Consider the following 16,362-nt stretch of genomic DNA (forward strand, 5'->3'; position numbering starts at 1 on the left):
GCAAGACTGGTGGCAGAGGCAGCAGATGTAATGGGGTTTCTGCTAGAATGTTGCCATTGTGGGGTTAGATATTGCTCTTGGCTTCACAAGTCCTGGCTGTGAAGCATCTAAACTTGGATCTCTGGAAACTCCTTGAAGTTCTGTTAGCCTTCTAACACCTTGTAATACACATCTTTCTCCTCACATTAGCTCACTCAAATTATGGTTTGCTCAGTATCCTTTCCAACTTCCTTCTAGTACACTCTCCTATAACGCATAGGCTAGAAATCCAAACATTTTATTTCCTAGACTCCCTTGTGATTTATTTCTTCCAATCAAGTGTATAAGACCTAAATTCAGAAGTGAATTAAGCACGGTTAAGAAAAGATGGTACACAAGGCATCATTTTGCTGCAGCAGAGCAAGGAAGCACAAAATTGTTCCAGAGCCAAAAGCTCTGCTGAAAGTTTCCAGATCCCAAGGTCATGGTTCAAGTAGTACACTCCTGGAGCAGAAATTCACCAAGAATCTTCCCAGCTTCTATATGGGGCAGAGGTGGGAACGCACTTATAAGGCCATTTCTGTGAAACTGTTCTGAATACCAGTCTGGGACCTACTTCAACTAACCCTATCAATGATTTTAAGCATCTAAATTTCCAAAATTATATCCCATTCTGTTCAAAGCAGCGCCTGTAATTTTGTTATCTGCAACTGAAGCCTAAATGATACAACAGCTACGAAACACCCTTTGCTGAAAGGAGTTTCTATAGCAATGGACTTGATCACATGAAGAAGAAAGAAAGACTTTGCTATTCAGCACTTTGAACTTCTCAGGTTACTTTTCATATTTCAGGTCCTGCTTCTGTTTAAGATGTAGAAATCCACAAGAGAATGTCATTCCCACGCCTAAAAATGAGGGGGGAAAAACAGATGATCTATAAAACCTTAACAATTATTCAGTCCATCCAAGAGCTAAGGTTACAAGACAATCAACCTAATTCCAAAGTCACTCTGAGGACACACCGGACTCACAAACTATTTTCACTCTGGCAGAGCATAAAAAAATGCAGGTGACCAATAAAAAGGAAGGTAAGAAGAAAACAACAAAAAATTTACCAAATAATTAAAAGTCAACAGCGGGCTAGGACCACTGCTGAACGTCTCTGGAAGCTCTAAAGACAAGGGGAATCCACAGATCTCCATCAGGAAGAACTGAGCCAGAGCGAGAAACCTGAGAAAGCCCCCATTGGTGGGGATAAAAATTTGAATCTACACAAAGAAATGAAGAGGGGCAGAAATGGTAACACGCTTTTCAATAAAGGAAATAACGATAAGGAAATAAATATATTTATTTATATAAATATATTTTATATATTTATAATAAAAGACATTTTTTAACTCTTTAAAAGATCAGTGACTAAAGCAAAGAACAGTAACCATATACTGTATGACAACGAAAACACAGTCATTGGAGGTCGGAACTGGAAGCATATTGTTACGTGACTCTTATCATCTATGTGATCTAAGTGGTATCTGATTGGAAGGTAGACTGCGGTACATGAAAGATGCATATTGTAAACCGCTGAACAAACAAAACAAAGGTTTAATTAGTAAGTTACTAGAGATACAACGGGAACCATAAAAAAATTAATCAAAAAAGGGGAAAGAACAAAAAACAATGGGACAAATGGAAAATTAATGCCAAGATGCTAGATTTAAACTGACAATTATATTATTGACAATTGTATTAAAGGTAAGTGATCTAAACACTACAACTAAAGGCAGTCTGTCAGGTTGTTTATTTTAAAAAACCCAACTGTATTCTGTCTACAAAAAGCCACTTTGGGCATAAATAAGATAAAAGTAAAAGGATTGAAATAAGATATACCATGTAAACAATGAAATAAAGCTGGAGTAATTATATTAATAGGAGATAAAGTAGACTTCACTCCAAAGAATATTACCATGAATAAAGAGGCATGACGTAAAGATGAAAGGGTCGATTTATCACGAGAACATAACAATCCTAAATGTGTATGTACCTAATAACAGACTTTCAACATAATTAAAGCAAAAACCTAATTACAACTGAAAGAAATAACAGAAAAATCCAGAATTATAGCTAGAGACTTTAATACTGCTCTATTAATAAGTAATAGAACAAGTGGACGGAAAATCAGTAAGGCTTCAGAAGACGTGAACAACACAATCAATAAACTTGACCTAAGTAGCATTTATAGAACATTCCATTTAACCAGCAAAATATCTGTTCTTTGCAAGAGCACATGGAACATTCACCATAATGAAGCATATACTGGGTCAGAATCAATCAAATCCCAAAAATGTAAAATTTGTGTTTTTTTACAGAATATGTTTTCTGATTACAACAGAATTAAATCAGAATTTACTAACAGAAAAATATATGGAAAGAAACACCAAATATGTGGAACTTACTTCTAAATAATCCATGGGTCAAAAAAGAAGTCAAAAGGAAAAATGAAAACTACTTTGAAGGAATGAATATGAAAATACACCGTTATCAAATGTTGTATGATGCAGCTAAATAAAGCAGAGCTCAGAGGGAACCCACACACCCCTCTCCTCCATCGGGTGCTCAGCAGCAAGAACTGGGACAAGGCAAAAGACCCAAGAAAACCTCCACTGATGGTGATGTGGGTGTGCACAAAATGCTGGTCAGCAGCCACTGAGGACCAGGCGAGAAAACCGCTGGCCTCCGAGATCCTTCTTCCACACAAAGCAAAAGCCGTCTGCCACTGGAGAGGGGCAGGAAGCCTGCTCCCATCCATGAATCCCCGCCAATGAAGGGAAGTCCAGGGCAGAGACTGGCTGCCACACGGGAGCTGCAGGGAGAGCAGAACTGCTGCAGGACTCTGTGCTGAGACTCGGGCACAGAAAGCCTGCCTCAGACTGGGGCTAGCACAGGACAACAGAAACCCTCTGTGCCCTCACCAGGAACCTCGCAGGCAGTACAAGCAACCCCGTGCTCCTACCAGAAGGGTAACAATGCGGAGAGGCTCGGTAGGACCTGGCATGCTGAGGCTGGAACAGAAACACTGAAAAAAGCCTGGGCATGCCAGGCTCCGCATGGAGCACAGGGAAGCATATGAAGGAAGTCTGCGGGTGTTCGGAGCACCTCATATTCACTCCCAGTTAGGGATCTGCCCCTCAAAACAGTACAAGACGGTCAAACGTACAACACACGACACCCAAAACAGATGAGACTGGCAGCAATTTATTAGTGTCATGTGCTCACAGCCTAGGGGAGGAGGATACCATACAGGGTCATGTGGGGGTTGCACTTGGGGACAGTGAGCCAGGAGGGGTTATGGAAGTGAGGCTTTGTGGAAAAGAGGGTTAAGTGTGCCCTGGCTCCTAAAGAAGCTTCCCATGGAGGGTGTGACTGGCTTGCTTGAATAATTCTTCAGGCTGGCAGGGAAGTGAAACCTGTTAGGTTGCAGACTGGGTGAGGTCTTAGGGGAACTAGTCAGGTGGAGGTCCTTTCCTAATGGGTGAGGGGGATTATCTGGCAAGAACTAGGCAATTTACAATTAACCTTTGGGGCCCTATGAGGCTCAAAAATGTCAAGAAAGTACAGGAAATTTTCGGCCTTCCAAGATAGTGGTACACTGAAGGTAACTAACAAAATCCAAAGGTGGCCCAACTATGGACAGACTCAATCCCTCACAATGATGACCTAGAAGGAGAAGCTGCATGCTCATTTCAGAATATAAATACTACCGAACTCTGCCTCTGTTGTTGTTTACACAAGATGTTCCCCATCCAACCAAAATTATGACATTAAAAAAAGCACGAAACGTCCCATTTTCAAAAAATAAATCAGGCAATAGACACAGACCCCAGTACAGCCCCAAATGTTAGAAATATCAGATAGGAACTTTAAAATAACAATGACTAATGTACTAAAGGATCTATGAAATGGCGGACAACATACATGAATAGATGGGGAATTTAAACAGATAAAAAGCATAAAAAAGAATAAGATATAAATGTTAGAAAAATATATGCTACCGTATTTGAAGAATTCCTTTAACAAGTTTATCAATATACTGGACACAACAGAGAAAACTATTAGTGTACTAGAAGATAAATCAATACAAATAAGGCAAATTAATACAAAAAGAAAATCTCAGCTCTGGGAAATGCAGTGAACTACAAGTAGAATGATTACAAAGAAAAACACATCCAGGCACAATGTAGTAGTAATACTGGTCAAAACCAAGAGTAAAGAGAAAATCTGAACATGAAGAAAAGGAAACATTGACATACACAGGAAATTCCCATCAGAACTTACATAAGCCAAACAGATATACTTAGAGTATTGAAAGAGAAAAAAATGAACTATAGAAAGAATAAGATATATTTTTAAAGAAAACAGGAAAGAGTTTTTCAGGCAAAGCTGAAATCATTGTTAGCTAAATATATACTACCGATAAATAACTGCATTAGAAGAAATGTAAAAATACACTAGGAAGTACAGCATAGGGAATATAGTCAGTAATATTGTAGTAACTATGAATGGTGTCAAGGGGGTACTAGGCTTATCGGGGGGATCACTTTGTAAGTGATATAAATGTCTAACCACTATGCTGTATACCTGAAACTAATATAATATTGAATGTCAACTGCAACTGAAAAATAAGAAAGAAACAAACAAACAAAAGACACTAGGAAAAGACAAAGCACATTCACCCAAAGCAAGCTGAAGGAAGGAAATAATAAAAATAAAAGCAGAAATTAATTAAACAGGAGAGTCAATCAAACCAAAAGCTGGTTCTTTGCAAAGATTAATAAAACTGATCAACCCCTAAGCCAGACTGATGCGGAAAGAAGAGAGAAGACCTAAATTGCCATTATCAGGAATGTAAGAGGGGTCACCACTACAGATCCATCCGACAGGCCTAAAAGGAAAATAGGAGACTATTATGAACAACTTTATGACAACAAACTAGACAGGATGAAATGGACAGGGAGAGAGATGTCAGCAAGATAGAGGAATAGGAGATGCCAGTCTTGGTCTCCTCCTCCCCCCAAAAAAAATAAAACCCAACAGATAGCTATTGACAAATGAAAATAGCGCAAGAGTCAAATTAAGAACCCACAGCAACACTGTGTAGCAAATAATGAATAACGGCTCAGAAAGGATCACTGTGGAGATCGGCTTAGCTGAGAAATCTGGAAATGGAGAGAACAAAGAAGGGTGGAGGGTGTCAGTGTAAGCCACAAGGTGGGTGCCACTGAGGGCCCCAGTGGCCTGCTCTACAGAGGAGGCTGGCAGCCTTTGCCACCGAGGACCTCAACAGCCCCCATGACAGAATCCCTGCAGCTTTCAGAGCAGAGGACTCGGATGAAATGGTGCTCAGCCAGGGAAGGGAATGGGTTCTTGCCATCTGTGGCAGGATGGATGGACCTGGAGGGTACTGTGTTGAGTGGAGTGTGTCAGACAGAGAAAGACAGATGCAATGTGATTTCACTTATATGTGGAATCTACAGTACAAAATAAACAAAACAGAAAAAAACTCATAGACCCATTTTGGTGGTTGCCAGATGATAGGGGGGTTAGAGTGTGGGTGAAGAAGGGGAAGGGATTAAGAAGTACAAATTGATTATTACACAGTAGTTATGGGGATGTAGGGTATAGTACTAGGAATACAGTCAACGATATGGTAATAACTATGGTGTCAGATGGGTACTTGATTTATCAGGGTGATAGATGTGAGGGTGGTTAGGAGGCAGGACAGAAAAGGTGAAGAAGGCATTAAGAAGTACAAGTTGGTAGTTACAAAATAGTCTTGGGGATGTAAAGTGCCCAGTGAGTACTGGACTCGTCAGGGGACCACTTCTTAAATTATATAAATCTCTAACCACTGTGATGTACACCTGAAATGAATATAAAATATTGAATGTCAACTGTAATTGAAATATTAAAAAGGTGGGGGAAGGTGAAGGGGAATAAGAGGTCAACATTTTCAGGTATAAAACAAGTCATGGGGATGTAATGTACAGCATAGGGAATATAGTCAATAATATTGTGATCGCATGGTACAGTGTCAGATGGTTGCTGGACTTATCATGGTGATCCCTTCTTTAGGTATGTAAGTGTTGAATAACGATGGTGTACACCTGAAACTAATATAATATTGTATATTAGCTATATTTTAATAAAAATCTAAAAAAAAAAAAAAAAAAAAAGAGAGAGGACGAAGAAGACCAGGATTCCAGTGTGTTTGTTGCTAGGGACCCCAGCAGCCTGCTCTGCAGAGGAAACTAGCATCTTCTGCCACTGAGGTAACCAACTGTCACTGCTGCGCTGGGAGATGCTGCTGGGCCCCTCCCAGAGACACTGTTGTGCCACCATCCCAGGAACAGGGCTGCCAACCCCTACCTTCAACTCCACGCACACCCTGGACCCCACAGCTCTGGCTGCTCCACACACATGCACATCTCAGGCACCAGAGCCACTGAAATGGCAGGCCGGGCGCTACCCCAGACCCCAGACTGCTGTCACTCTCTGCACATACAGGCCCTACCCCTGGCTCTGCGGCTGACCCAAGCATGCCAATGCCTCAGTTACCACTGTTATGGCAAGGGCACTCCAAAGCGAGACCCATTGCCAAGAGGGTTCCCCATGGCCATAACACACTCCATGGGAGAAAAAAAAGATCGGGAGGTCCCCAGCAGCCTTTGCCACCCAAAACTGCCCCTGCTGCCACTGCAGACACTTGCAGCCTTGGCCATGGAGGACCCCTGCGATCTTGACCAACACTGACCTCAGCTGATGGAGCTAAACAGACTACACTGCCAGGCCTTCCTGGGAGCTGGAACCATCTCACCCCAACCATCCTGTGCCCGTGCACTCAACCCGCTGCTAAAGGCCTTTCCCCTCTAAACCCAGTCTGTAAAATATGGAAGAAGTGACTGCTCTATCAAATACAGGCATCAACTCAAGGCTACGAGAAACATGAAAAATTAAGGAAACGTGACAGCAAGAAAGGAACACAGTGATTTTCTAGTAAATGAATCCATCCAAAGAAATGGATTATCTACTACTCACCTGAAAAAGAATTCAAAGTAATCGTTTTAAGCAAACTCAGCTATAAGAAATTATGGATAATCAACTCAACAAAATCAGGAAACAGGTTGTTTCCGTATTAAGGGCCCACATCAAATCGAGGCTCAACAATTAGTCAGACAACTAGAAAAGTATCAAAGGTCTAAAGGAGGGCTACAAGCTTAAAAAGCAGAGATCAGACACGTTTAGTGCAAATGGTTAGACAAGCTGTCTGTATTTTAAACGTGGAACTCAGAGAAGCGGATGAGTTCATACTGCCAAGGTTTACTGCAAGAACTCAGCGCCTCCTGACCTTGGGTCTTACTCACACTTACTTCCCAGAACAAATATCAGTTCCTCCCTCCATAAGACTGGTCTTCATTCTATGCAGAGCAGATAAAAATCACTAAGTCATAGACTTGCTAACATAAATACTTCAAGGTTTACCAGATTTTTTTTTTTTTTTTTTTTTTTTAAGGAGGGCGCAGCTCACAGTGGCCCATGCAGGATTGAACCAGCAACCTGGGTGTTATCAGCACCACGCTCTAACCCACTGAGGGAACCGGCCACCCTCAGATTTCTAAAACAAATAAAATATTCCCACCTCAACATTTTTATTTTATTCACAATTGTCTACTTACAAAGTCTTGACGTATATCGTTGAAGTCTTTGCCATATTTTTCCAATGCCTCTTCAAATAAACTAGCTTCAGAGGCTGACCATTCTTCCATTTCATCTCTGCATAAAACAGGTCCTCCAAGTGGCACTAAGACACTAATTGCACTGCTCAAGTCATAGCTGTGTCTATACAATGTATCCATAGCATGAAACTAAAGAAAACAAATAAAACAAAAGATCAGCCATAAATACAAACTTCCACGATTTAAGAACAGAAATACCAAAATGAATTATGTACTTAGTTAACAATGATACACTTAGGTAGTATTTATTTTTTAACAAAATTTTTAAAAATTTGAATACTTATTTTAAAAAATCATTTACTGATTTAAGAAAATGTTGGCTTGTGCTTTTTAAGGTATGTATTTTTAACATGCATTCATTTGTTACAGCAACCTAACCATGAAGATCCAGGACCTCTGGCCATTAAACCGGGAACCCAGTAAGTTTCACCATCCTTTTTGTTAAAAATGCTAAAGTCACTTCAGCTATGGTACAAGGTTGGCACAACCTTCCTTGACAAGGGAAAAATAGATTATGTATCAGAGAGTGAGAAAATATTATCAGGTTGGATTAAGAGAAAGAACTATTAAGGAGAAAAGGAAAGAAAACACAAACTATGAATGATAGTAAGACAAAACAAAATTACACATTAGTGTTTAAGAAACAAAAGTTATCTATTCATGTTAAAAAGAGTAACTTGGTTGAGATTATGTTAAAAACAAGAAGAGATGAACAGGATTGCTTGAAACAGCTAGAGAAGTGGGAGTTTCCTATATTTTTTAAAGGGGAATGATTTGAAGAATAATTTCACAGGAGGAAAGATAGGTTAGGATGATATAAGTTGGCTTTTCTAACACAGGAAAGTCAAGTCTTGCACATTTTTTTAACACAAAGAATCTTCTGATATTAATTAAACTTTGCACAAATGGGGAAGGGTCACATCTGTGTGACAAGTCTTTCACAAATTTAGTTTGTGAGTCATCCCTAAGTATCTGGTGGGGACAGTGGACAGTTCCCTATTTGTACAGAGCATAAAACAAGCTCAAATATCAACTAAAATCTGCAAAGAGAAAAAATTAGCAAATATATGCATTAAAATACATATTTATACTGAGTTACATCAAGACACTGAATAAAGGTATAGAATATGAATTTGTTGACAGAGCTAAAGCCAGGTATTAGGACATGTAGACATGTTTAGGTACAGTAACTAACTGCTTTAACAAGGGTTCACATCTCACTTAAAATACATAATTAGATTCCACGAAGTAAAAGCAAGTAGAGACCTCACTATCAATTTCCTAGTTATAATCACAGCTAAGACCACTGACCATGTGTGGTTTTTCCTTTATGTGTCACAAACATCAAATAACAACTTCAACTTTCAAGTGACTTTCTTCTCACTCTTCTGCACCAGGAGTTACAAAAATGGTAGAATTAATCTTTATTCTTTGCTCGTGCTCTGCAAACTTCAGAATTAAACTCCACTTCTCTAGCCAACCTTCTCACTTGACAGACTCCGCAGTTTAGCTGCCGGGTACATACACAGTTACACACTTTTATATCATCCCTGAAACTAAGTAATTATTGTTTCTAAATATCTGACCTATGAAAATGAGAAGTTCAGTAGCATTTAGTGATCCCTTCAATTAATAATGTATTTCCATAAATGATTATTTTAGTTTTGTTACCATGGGTAACAAAACTAAAAAGATTAAATATTCAAAAATCAATAATTACATACATTAACTGTGCTGATAGGAGGTAGACGTAATTTTTATAAATTAACAGGTGCTCTGAAACCAAAAGTGACAGAACTAAATGAATTTTTCTCGGCTGATATTATACCAAGCACTCAAAGTATGAATGTATTTTCAGTCTTTTGTTCATGTTGGATGAATGAAAATGCTTTTCATACAGGCACTTTTAAAATTGATGATGAGCTATTATCTACTATGGCTTCAAAGACCAGGGTAATATCTTAGCTTTTGTAAGTGATTATGACCAAAATCTCAAGTGATTTAATGTCTGTTCTTTACAGAATGTGTTTGTATTACTGAGTAATGAAGTAAGCATTTGCTTTGGGAAGACTAGCTCTTGCATGGTGCCACAAATCAAACGGTGAGAATGGGTTGTACTCACAGCTGACCAGGAGCTATGAAACCTCCAAAACCCACATGTATACCATAGCTCAGAGGAGTGCAGTGATAATATGTATAGAAAATAAACATCCCATCAGGTACATGCACTGTGGAATTCCTAGGGAATAATTCGGTTGAAATAAATGACCAACTTCACAAAGGAAACCAGAGGATCACATTATTTGCTAGGAGTCTGTATTGATGCCATTTTTCTGACACATACTTAGCAGTTTCTCTTGAATGGACTTTTTATAGTCTAATCTTACCCTAAAAAGCTTTAAGTAAAACACTGAAGGTTCTTTCTACAAACAGAAGAGACAACCGCCAATAAAGAGTCACAGTCTTTCTATAAGCTAAGAAAGGCACAGATAACCAATGATTATGGTTTATCAGTAAGATAATAAAAACTAGAAAAGTTAGATGTAAGAGAACACACTGGCTGATTCCATTTATATAAACTTTGAGAAGAATAACAACTGATGGTAAGAAGAGTCAGAATAGTCATTACTTTGGAAGAAGGGACCACTGACTGCAGGGGGGCATTTGAAACCTTTTCGGTATTTGGAAAATGTTCTTTATCTGGAAACGGATGGTGGTTACACGAATGTATACATATGTAAAAATGTAATACTTTACTGTATGTATATCTCAATTTAAAATATGATAAAAGAATTTAAAAAACTAAACATAAAAAAACTGAGTCTTCCCTCCAGATAAATACTTACAAAGTTACCATTTTTTTCAATAGCTATACAGATACACACAAGATCCATTCACATCTAAATTTTAAAAATCATAAGAACTCAGCACAAGCTGTTCGCTTTGCCAAATAGCACTGAAGTTGTTGTCACATTTTATCTCATTCATAACAGATGGAGATGACAAACAGAAGTATTTTAGGAGAAAGACTGACAATGAAATCTTGGCAGTGGAATTCTCATTTTTTGTTCATTAAGCAGAATCCCACTATGGCAGGCTGGGTTATTGTTCAGCAAATCCTGCCTCCCTCCCCTGGACCTCCATTGGAGGGTATTCTTCCACTCCACTGATGCTGGGCCTAGACATGTGACTTGACTGGCCAATAGGATGTTTAGATATATGACTTAACAGAGCCCTGACATGTGTTTGTGCATTTGAACTTGCCCTCTTGGGCTACTGACTTTTGTCAACAGAAGATGAAATACACACGAAGGAGACCTGGACACAACCTGCAGAGTGTCTAGGATTCTACTGAACTAAATCAGCCCAATCTAGTTCAGCAAAATCCTAGACAATCTGCAAAGGATTGTACAAGAAATTAATGCTTGCTGTTATAAGTCACTGAAATTCTGAGCAGTATAATGGATACTGTGTTTTTCTCTTTGAGAATAAAGAACTTACTGAGCCACTGCTGGAAGTGCTGTGAGCATACAGCCCTCAGCTGTTGTTCCTCTTTGGAATAATCTTAATTTAAGAAAGATTCATCACATAAGGCCATGCCTTCTTCCTGGGGCAGCCTGCATCCAATAATGCAGAAGTGTAAAGGCCCAGCCTTTCACCCTGATTTGAGACAACTCTTCAGAGCATCCCATGGAGTCAACTGAGGCCTTCATTCAGACTGTACTACAGCCCACCATCTCCCTCTGTTCAATCCTGCTTCCTTCCCTTCTCTTCCACAGGTATTGATCCCAAGGGTCCTCCCTAATAAATTTATTGCATGAAAATCTCCATCTTCGAGCCTGTTTCCCAGGAACCCAACCTATAACATGAAGCATTATTCTGACAACAGCTAACTGATACGCATATATATTCAATACTATTGATTTGCTCAGAGTTTTACAAATAACTTTATATGTATACCTCCAGCACAAATTACAGCATTCAGAACATCAAATCTATTTAAAAATTAATGAACATTAATGACCATATGGCTTTTTCCAAGCAGAAGGTGAATATAAGCTCGCATGAATAAACCTCAAACCATGATTAAGGCAAAATGTCTTATATATGAAAGAGAAGTATGCTATCCATTCCCAATTTTTGCTTCAATGCATAGTACTCAAAACAAAATCCCTCATTCATCATTACATTTGTGAAGACTTAACTGTTATTCACTCAAATCAGTCTATAAGACACCCTGAGCAAGTCTTATGTGTACTCATTCTTTTGATCATTATCACAAGAGAGCACAGGGGCAGCTCCTCGGCCCTGAAAGTCATTTCCAAACTCACCATGAGCAGAATAGAACTATGGGTCCTTCACCCCTGGCTGTGACTCCAGACACAAACCAGGCAAATATACTTGTATACCATGACTGTGGACTGTGTGAAGACACTAAAGAACAACCAACGCAGGCAAGGAGAGACTGAGATAATTCAGCAAGAGAGAGCAGGAGAGGTGAGCTTCCACACTGACCCCAGCTTTTACCTTGAAGGCATTTTCTAGACTTTATAAGGGAGAATAGACCCAAACAGAAAGCTTCCTTTTTACTAGGCTGAGATGAAAGTGGGTAAGGCCTGGGGAACAAAATTCTAGGGAGATTATATTCCAGGCCCTAAAGGAAATTAATCACAACATATTAAAAGGATTGGTAGCATACCTGCTTTCTGACCACAACCCCCAAGGCAATTTAGATACATTTATGAACCTCATTTCCAAGGAAATTAACTCAAAATCAAATACAAAATTATAAAGTAATTATAATTAGAACCAAATGATAATGAACATACTACATATCGAAATATGTGAGAAACAACCAAAGTGGTAATTAGAGGGACATTCTTAAATACTAGTAAGTAGACAAAATTAATGGACTAAAAATTGGTCTTAAAAAGCTGGAATAGGAATATCAGAGTAAATGCAAAGAAACATATAAGAAAATAATAAAGGACAGAAATAAGTTAAACAGAAAAACATACACTAAAGAAAATCAATTAAAATCTCATTTTTTGGGACAATAAAAAATATGATGAAACTATCAAGAAAAAAAATGGCAAACAACACAGAAAGCAACAGGAATGAAAAATTATTTATAGCTACAGACAGAAAATTTTTCTAATTAAAAATACTATACAGAGAACCCTAGAAGATTCCACCAAAAAACTATTAGAACTGATAAATTAATTCACTAACGTAGCAGGATACAAAATTAATATTCAGAAATCAGTTGCATTTTTATACACCAATAATGAACTATCAGAAAGAGAAATTAAGAAAACAATTCTATTTACAATTTCATCAAAGAAATTAATTTAGGAATAAATTTAACCAAGGAGATAAAAGATCTATACTCAGAAAACTGTAAGACACTGAAGAAGACACAAATAAATGAAAGCATATACCATGCTCATGGATAGGAAGAATTAACATCATTAAAATGTCCATATTGCCCAAAGTAATTGATAGAGTCAATGGAATCCATATCAAAATACAATTTTCGCACAACTAGAACAAATAATCTTACAATTGATACAGAACCACTAAAGACCTTAAAGGCTACGGCAACCTTGAGGAAGAACAAAATTGGAGGTATCACACTACCTGACATCAAACTATACTAAAAGCCTATCGTAATCAAAACAGCATGGTACTGGCATAAAAACAGACACATAGATCAATGGAACAGAAAAGAGAGCCCAGAAATAAACACATACCTTTATGGTCAATTAATCGATGACAAAGGAGGCAAGAATATACAGTAAACACAGTCTATTCAATAAACGGTTCTGGGAAAACTGAACAAATACATATCAAAAAAATGAAACTGGACTACCTTCTTACAGCATAATCAAGAATAAACTCAAAAGGAATTAAAGACTTAAATGTAAGATACCAAACCATAAAACTCCTAAAAGAAAACATAGGCAGTAAACTCTGTAACATAGCTTTTAGTAATATTTTTTCTGATTCGTCTCCTCAGGCAAAGGAAACAAAAGAAAAAAAAATAAACAAATGGGACTATATCAAACTAAAAAGTTTTTGCATAGCAAAGGAAACCACTAACAAGACAAAAAGCCTACTGAATGGCAGAAGATATTCACCAATGATACATCTGATAAGGAGTTATCCAAAATTTATAAAGAATTCATACAACTCAACCAAAAAAAAAAACAAAAAAAAAAAACAAATGAAAAAATGGGCAGAACTCAGTAGACTCCTCCAAAGAGGACATACAGATGGCCAACAGACGTATGAAAAGATGCTCAATGTCACTAATCATCAGAGAAATGCAAATTAAAACCACAATGAGATACTACCTCACTCCTATCAGAATGGCCATCATCAATAAAGCAACAAGTGTTGGCAAGGTTGTGGAGAAAAGGGAACCTTTGTGCATTGCTGGAGGGATTGCAAATTGTTGCAGCCACTATGGAAAACAGTATGGAGGTTCCTCAAAAAATTAAAAACAGAACTAGCTTATGACCCAGCAATTCCACTCCTGGGTATTTATCCAAAGAAATCCAAAACAATAATTTAAAAAGATATATGTATCCCTATGTTCACTGCAGCATTATTTACAATAGCCAAGATATGGAAGCAACCCAAGTGCTCATCAATAGACAACTGGATAAAGAAAGTGTGGTACATATATACAATGAAATATTACTTGGCCATAAAAAAGAATGAAATCTTACCATTGCGCCAACATGGATGGACCTAGAGGGTATTATGCTAAGTGAAGTAAGTTTAGACTGAGAAAGACAAATACCATATGATCTTACATGTGGAATCTAAAGAACAAAATGAACAAACAAACAAAAAAATACGGTAAAAAATTGTGTTGATAAATTTGAAAACTTAGGAAAAAATGGAACATCTCCTCGGTTGACATAATTGACCCAAATGGATTTAAGTGGAATAAAAACTTATAACCAACCCAAACTGAGGGACATTCTTTAACAAAAACAAACCAAAAAAAGCCTATACTCTTCAAAATGCCATGGTTATGCAAGACAGAAAGAATAAAGAACTGCTCAAAATTGAAGGAAATTAAAGAGTTACAATGGGTACAATAAGTGATTCTCAAGTAGACCTTGAACCATTAAAAAAAATTTTTTCTTTTGTTATAAAGGACATTAGTGGGACAACTAGCAAACCTGACTGAAGTCTCTAGATTAGATAATGGTACTACAGCAATGCTCATTTCCTGCATCCGACAATGATACTGTGGTGAGAGAAGACAATATCCTTATTCTTTTAGAAAATACCTCCTCAAATATTTAGCAATATGGGACATCCATTCTGAAACTTACTCTCAAACTGTTCAGAAATAATAATATATAGAGAGAGAATTACAAAGGAAATGTACTAAATGTTAACATTAGGGGAATCTGGGTGAAGGGAATATAGGAAGTCTTAATACTATTTTTTTTATGTTGAAACACAAAGATAAGTTTTAAGAAACTATAACTGCAAGCCTTCATTAATTACTGTGTTTCCCCGAAAATAAGACCTAGCCGGACAATCAGCTCTAATGCGCCTTTTGGGGCAAAAACTTATATAAGACTTGGTCTTATATTATCTAAGACCTGGTCTTATAGTAAAATAAGACCGGGTCTTATATTATAGTAAAATAAGACCTGGTCTTATAATATAGTAAAATAAGACCGGGTCTTATATTAATTTTTGCTCCAAAAGACGCATTAGAGCTGATTGTCCGGCTAGGTCTTATTTTCGGGGAAACACAGTAACACTTGTAAATAGAAATCTCTTCACCATTAACCCTAGACAGAGAGGTTAAAACAATCTCCCCATAGTTCAAATCTACAGTGATTTTCTGATGCTTCTTATATTGGTATCAAATTCATGGGGGAAAAAGTAAAGTAAAAGGCTATATATACAAAAAGAAAAAAAATCTAAGCTTAAATTTAAAAGAAAGAGGTGGATAAATAGACCTTAACACATACAAACAATTATCCTAGGACAGTTTGCAATGTCTCTAAGCTCATTTAATATCATTTTAGAATTATTATCCATAATAGAGCATCAGACAAAAAGACGTGTGCCTAATGTAGAACATTATTGCCTTAACGATATATGAGAAGGAAGGAAAATTTCATGTTTTGTATTTTTTACTGCAGTGGTAGTCCATTAGCGCTAATCTAATTTTACAGCCTTGGAAACATAGATACTACTCATAAGCAAATTGACTTTTAAAAAATTATATGAATTCTCGTTTTATCAATTTTATATTCATTTTAAAGACTACTTTTCTGGTGTAAGTCGATGCCTAAAATGTTAGCCAAAAGACATATATATTCTGCTAAGTACAATTTGTTTAAACAATGTAATGACTGTGATTTGCAAACTCTCCTCAAATTGCCAGTACCCTCAACCTCCTAAGTGAAATGCGTGATTTGAACAGAGTCATTAAGAGAATGAAGTGCAGAATTAATGGCTAGCACTTTTACAAAGAGTTAATATCTGAAGAATAAAATTATTATTGGTTAAATCAACTTTCTATTATCAGGAAAATAAGTTGTCTTTTTAAAGT

General features: G+C 37.4%; 1 protein-coding gene across 6 annotated transcripts in view; it reads right to left on the reverse strand.

Moving 5' to 3' along the window:
* Positions 1–16,362, reverse strand: part of MTA3 (metastasis associated 1 family member 3) — a 178,379-nt gene that overhangs the window by 41,955 nt on the left and 120,062 nt on the right. For all 6 annotated transcript variants that reach the window (XR_012496310.2, XM_088796193.1, XM_074331928.2 and 3 more), the window contains exon 9: positions 7,710–7,898. Coding sequence is in view for 5 of the 6 variants with exons in the window: in XM_088796193.1 (XP_088652319.1) it covers positions 7,710–7,898 (189 nt within the window). In the remaining variant the exon portion in view is untranslated. The remainder of the gene's footprint in view (positions 1–7,709; positions 7,899–16,362) is intronic.

The sequence above is a fragment of the Rhinolophus sinicus genome, chromosome 2 (assembly GCF_057876585.1).
Source record: "Rhinolophus sinicus isolate RSI-liver-muscle chromosome 2, RSI-T2T, whole genome shotgun sequence".
Lineage (NCBI taxonomy): Eukaryota > Metazoa > Chordata > Mammalia > Chiroptera > Rhinolophidae > Rhinolophus > Rhinolophus sinicus.